This window comes from Letharia columbiana (assembly GCF_014066305.1).
Source record: "Letharia columbiana isolate WasteWater2 chromosome Unknown Sc0000031_s0, whole genome shotgun sequence".
NCBI lineage: Eukaryota > Fungi > Ascomycota > Lecanoromycetes > Lecanorales > Parmeliaceae > Letharia > Letharia columbiana.
The window spans coordinates 175,802-182,621 of record NW_023501074.1 but is presented as its reverse complement, the minus strand read 5'-3'; the positions used below and the strand labels follow the sequence as shown (position 1 = coordinate 182,621).

The 6,820-nt window shown below is 21.1% G+C and overlaps 1 protein-coding gene across 1 annotated transcript; it reads left to right on the top strand.

Annotated features, from left to right (window-relative positions):
* Window positions 1–5,061: 5,061 nt before the first annotated feature.
* Window positions 5,062–5,457, top strand: HO173_008442 (uncharacterized protein; the record flags this gene model as incomplete). The annotated part of the gene is made up of 1 exon (XM_037310342.1): window positions 5,062–5,457. The coding sequence occupies one exon, from the start codon at window positions 5,062–5,064 to the stop codon at window positions 5,455–5,457; it is 396 nt and encodes a 131-aa protein (XP_037162739.1).
* Window positions 5,458–6,820: the final 1,363 nt, after the last annotated feature.

Genomic DNA, 6,820 nt, shown 5'->3' with positions numbered 1-6,820 from the left:
TTTTCTATCTATTTTAAAACTTTAACTATCTATATTACTTATTTTTTTATTTATTATATTAAAATAATAAAACTAATTTAAATATCTCTTTATTAAATAAAACTAAGTTTATTATTATCGCTAAGATTAATATAATAACTTATTATTAACTAACTTATAAAAAAGAAAATAAACTATTTATATTAATAATAAATAAGATTTATAATATATTATCTATATTATATATATCTTCCTCTATTTAAATATCTTATAAATCTTATATATTAATTAATAAATTATATCTCTATAATTTAGAAAAGAAATATAAGAAATATTATAATTCTAATTATTCTATTTAAATTAATAGCGCTAATATAATTAGTTCTAAGAAGATAAAATATAAATTATCTTCGAAGTACTACGACTATCTAGATATTTTTAATAAAATTAAAATAAATATACTTTTCTTATATTATTTTTATAATTATAAATTAAAATTTAATAATAACTTCGATAAAACGAAACTTTCGAAAAGTAGAATCTATTTAATATTAGAATATAAATTAAAATAGATAAAGAAGTATCTAAACGAATATTTAAAGAAGGGATTTATAATACTAAACTATATACTATTTATCTTATCTATTTTATTTATAAAAAAATTAAGTAAAAAGTTATATTTTTATATAAATTACCGAAAGCTAAACGCTATTATTAAAAGAAATTAATATCTAATCTTACTAATAGATAAGAATTTAGTAAGAATTTAAAGATATAAATATCTTACTTAATTAAATATTATAATAGCGTTTAATAAACTATATATATACCTCGATAGCGAGAATTTTACTAGTTTTAATATCTTTCTTAAAGTATATAAGTATTAGATTCTCTTCTTCGAATTAATTAACGACTTAGCTATATATTAATAATATATAAAGAATATTCTATTTAAGTATATAAATAATTTCTACTAAATCTATTTTAATAATATATTTACTTATAATAAGATAAAAAAATATATAATAATAAGATAAAAAAGAAATACATTTAATACGTTAGATAAATTTTTTAGAAATTAAAAAGTATTAATCTTAAGATAGATATTTTTGAATATAAATTCTATATCTAGAAAATTATATCTTTAGATTTATTAATATCTATAGATAGGTTATAAATAGATTCTATTAAAATCTAGATTATTATTAAATAAATTATATCTATTAATCTTAAGAGATATAGATCTTTATTAATTTTTATAATTTTTATTAATAATTTATTAGAGATTTCTTTAAGATAGTTAAATTTATAGTAAAATTTATAATAACGAAGAGTATATTTAATTAGTTTCTAATATATTAAGAGGCTTTCTATTTTCTGAAAGTTATTATTACTAAAGCTTTAATTCTACGTTATTTTAATAGAATAAAGAAAATTATTTTAGAGACTAACTCTTTCGACTATATTAATAAAGATATTCTTTCTTAATATAATAATAAGAAAAATTATTATTCGATAATCTTCTATAGTAAAAACCTAATTTTAATTAAGTATAATTATTAAATCTAAAATAATAAACTATTAGTAATTACTCGTTATTTAGAATATTAGTATTTTAAATTAAAATATATAAATATTCTTATTAGAATCTTTATCGATTATAAAAAATTAATATATTTTATTAAGAGAAGAAATCTTAGTTAACGCTAGATTTAATATTTAAATATATTATTAGAATTTAATATAAAGATTATTTATCGATCTAGATTTTAGAATATTAAGATTAATATACTTATATAAATAACTAGATATAAATTAACTAATTTCGAAAACGAATAATTACGTTAATAATATTAAATAATTCTTATCTCTAATCGATTAAAATTAAATAGCGAATATATTAATATATATATAATTAATAATTTTATCTATTATAAGATAGTAAGAATTAATAAGAAAGATAAGTATTATATAAAAATTCGTAATACTATTATCGAAAATAAGAATAGATTTTAAGAAATTACTTTTAATAAATACTCTATATAGAATAAGATACTTTTTTATAAGAATCTTTTATAAGTATTCGATAATATATATATTAATATTATTTAAGAGATATATAATTAATCGTTTTACGGCTATTTCGAGATAGTATATATCTATAAATTACTTAAAAGAGAATATTATTAATAAGAAATAATAATAATAATAGCTATTTATATTTAAAATTATTCTATCTATTAAAGATCTAAGATACTTCGTAATCGAGAATATAGCTTATTTTATTCTCTATTACTTCTATAAAAATTATAATAAGATATATAGATTAACTTTATTATAAATTTACTTATATTTAATAGCTATAATACTAATTAAGTAGTAATTAATTTTTTTATTAAGAAATATTATTATATAATCTACTTTAATATTAATAAAGATAATATCGCTAAAAGAATAATTAATTTATTATTTAAGAAAGTATTTCGCTTATACGATCTATCGACTTTAATAATATTAAATTAAGATTTTTAATTTATAGCTATTATATAAAAATCTTTTTATAAAAGATTAAATATTATAATTAAGCTATTAATAGTCTTTTACTCTAAAATCGATAAATAAATTAAGTAAATAAATTAGAATATAAAGGATTATTTTTAAATATATTATAATTATATATAGAACGATTAAGTAAGATAGCTATTTATTATTAATTTATTAATAATAATACTATTTTATTAACTATCGATATTTTATCTTTTCTCGCGAATAAGAGATTTTATTCTTAAATAACTTTTAACTTGAATATTATCGACTATAAGATTATATATAAATATCTTAATACTACTTAAATAGAGAATATTATAAATTATATAAAATAGAGTTTTAAGTATATTAGAAGTAATATAAATTACGTTTAGAAGATTATAATTATATAAGTAAATAAATATTAATAAAAAATTATCTTTTAAATAGACGATAAGATCTTTTTAAATAATAAGAATATTATCTTTAATCGCTCTTTTTATAAATTAGATTATAAAAAACTTAATCTATTTAAAATTATAGATTTTATTAAAACTTTATATCGTTTAAAACTTTTATTAAATATAAAGATCTATAAGATCTTTTACTTTAATTTCTTAAATCTCGTAATAAATAACTCTTTATTAAAATAGATAAATCTTTTATCTAAATAAGTTACTATTAATAATTAAATCGAATAAATTATTAAAGAAATATTTATCTTTAAGTTAATTAATAATTATTTTAAGTATAAAGTTAAGTAGAAAAGTCTCTATAATAACTCTATTTAATATAATATAAATAATAATAAATTCGAAAATTACTAAGATTTAATAGATAACTTCTATAAACGTTATTTTAAAATATCTTATCTATATTAGTTAATTTATAAAATACTAGAACTATCTTAAATACCTTATTTTTAATCAAATTAAAATCGTTCGATATCTTCGCAATATTCTTATTTTTTTTCAGAAGCCGAGAATCGATCTCTTAGACTTATATTAATTATAAATTATATTATATAAAACCTCTTATATAAGATTTTCTTACTAATAAATATCTAAGTATCTTTCGAAGCTATAGTACGTTATCTATAGACTTTTATTATTATTATTAATAGTCTTTATTAATAGTCTTTACTAATATTAATTATATAGTATTTTAGAAAGAAATCTATTTAATATTAAATTAGAGTTTTTAATATCTATAGCTCGATTTAATTTGAGAGCCCTCGATTAATTATATCGTATTATTCTATCGATATTTTATTCGCTTAGATATAAATTCGAAAATTACTACTATTTACTTCTATATTAATAAATATTATTTTTATTATATTATATTAATTTTCTTTTAATTAAGCTTTCTATATATATCTACGCTTTAATTAGCGATATCGCTATAGCGTAAATATAAAGAATTACTATCGTTTCTAATATCTCTTATAAAGAAAAATACGATATTAAGATTCTCGAATACGATTATTTCTTTATTACTTTTATTATTTTTTAGACGTTAAGTATATATATATATATATTTTTCTATCTTTTTACTTATTAATTATAAAATATAATTTTATAAAGAGAAGAAAATAGTATTACGAGTATATTTTATATTCTTAATATATTACTTAGCTCTCTAATCTATTCGAGCCTAGCGTATCTTAGTAGATATATTTATCTATTATTTAATATCTTTCTTCTTTCTATATAGTTCGATATACTAATTATCTTATTTAATATATCTATATTAATATTATATCTATATTAATTCTAATAAAAACGAACTTACTTTATTAAGAAGCTAGAGATTATAATCTCGCTACTATTAAATATTATAATAATATTAAATAGTCTAATAAAAGAATCGATATTAATAATATTATATAAAGACTTATAGAATTATAAATACTAATATAAAAGCGTATTTAATATTAAGATAGATAGAGTTTTAGAGAAGAAGTAGTTAATTAATATAAAAGCGAAATAACTTAATAGATATCTATTAAATAATCTTAAGTATTATTACTATATTATTAGAAAATAATATAACTATATTATAATTTAATATATAATATAAAAGATTATAATTATTCTATATATTTATAGAATAGATTCATGTAGTGTTAAGTCTACGCTAGTTAGCTCTAGCCCTAAGGCGAGGTAAGGCCTTAGCGTACCGTGACAGACTTACTGCGTAGGGTCTTTCTGAGACTAGATCTTAGGCTAATTCATCATTCTTAATACCCACACCAAACATACCTAATGCCCCCTTTCTCGAGCTTTAAACATCTCAATGTCAGGCTTCAAGTTTCTTTTGGTTAAAGGGCTCGTCCCTCAACGTCTTAACCTTTTGGGTTTATTTTACGCAGGAAAACAGGCAGCATTGAAGTTAGCAGCGAACGAGAATTTAACCCCTCATCAAATTCTCATCAGGTCCACTCTTTCTATTTCCATTTAAGAAGGCGCATTAACATTTGATAGAGTCGATGCTCACCCGTGGACTTATCGGACAAACCAGAGCGGTCTCGTTCGGGATAAGCTGCATTTCACCATGGACATCAAAGATGCGGCAATGATATCCAACAATACACATCTCACAGTCCATGCGTACCTTACAACGAAGTCAAATACTGATGAAGTGACCAATATGTGGGACGTGGACGTGGTGGCTCCTAAGAAAACCGCAGATAATGATTTGAAGATAGAGAAGGACGAATACTTTGAAAAGCGGAAACAGAAGCATGTGAACAACTGGAACATGGCAAACCTGCAAGAATTTGACGAACCTACAGAGTTGAGTAGAGTCCATCTCGGAGACAATTTCATCACGGTCCTGCCACCGGATTATGATCCCAAAGTGAAAACTACGCAAGAGGCAGTAGGAGAAGAAATGCGAGTAAGGAAAGCGTTGGAAGAGAAAGGACAAAAATTGCTCGGAGAAATATGACAGAGATTGACCACTTTCTACTTATTGGCACTAGAATCAACCGCACCTCGTCGTTGTGGTCTGGTTTCACATTTATTCTCTTGCGCTGGCCGTATTCTCTAAGACTACGGTACTACGAAACCGTCCAAGATGTCCGACGAATCTGATGCGTCCGAGTTCCTACCCAGAAGTCTAGAGTCGCCTAAACTTCCCGAACGTACGAGCTCACACCCGCTAACGTTCGTACCTACACCCCTCTCGATAAGATCTATTCCACCCTATCCCCCGCACGCCAATTGCGTAGCCTTTAACCCTCTTCTTACTTACGCGTCATTCACTATGAATCCAGTGTAGCGAGATACTCCAGGCAGCATCGTAACATTCGACGCATCTATTAGGTGTAAATAGAGTTCGTTCGAGCAAGAGGTCGCTGATCTAACGCTTCGAAAGCCTACCCTATTCAGATCTACTATAGACGATTATAGTTTAAATGCGTTCGCCAGTTATAATCGAACCTCTAAATAGTAAATTCGAGCTACTATAGTAACTTATAAATTATATCTCTATAAATAGTAATTTATAAATATATATCTCTATTAATAATACCTTATAGATTTATATCTTACGAGTTTAGATTTATAAATTAAATTTATAATCTATTTTTTTAATTAAAGATATCGAGTAAATTTAATAAGCGAACTTTAATAAGCGATATTTAAACTTCTTATTTTTAAATAATTATAAGATTAAATCTTATAATTCTTTTAACGTTAGAAAGCGTAAACTATACTTTATAATTTTAAAAAAAAATTAAAATTTTAATAGAGAATAAAAAAGTTATCTTATTTATAAATAATATATATTTATTTTTTTAATAAGAGAGCTTAAGAAGGCTAGCGAGCTAACTTAGATAGTCTAATTAAAAGACGTAATAACCTCGAATTTATAATTAGCTATATATATAAATTTAAGATTTTTTAACTTAACTCTATCTTATTCTTTTATATATATTAATTAAGATATAAAAATATAAGATAAAATCTAAATTTATAAGAATCTTATAGTTTAGAATATAAATATATTATTCGCTAGTAGTATAAATAAATTCTAATAGTTTATATTTTATATTTTCTAGTTTAATTATAATAGTTTCTATTAACTTAATAAGACGAGATAAAAAGAAACGTATAAGAAGAAGTCGCGGAGATTAAATTATAGCTATAGTAATAAAAAAGTAATTTAAAAGATCTTATAAGATAAAGAAGAAGAATATTAAGTAAGTAAAAGATTAAGTATTAATACTTAAAAGATATAATTTAAAGTCTTATATAAATTAACTTTATATAGTATAGATTATCTAGCTTATTAAGATATTAAAAAAAGC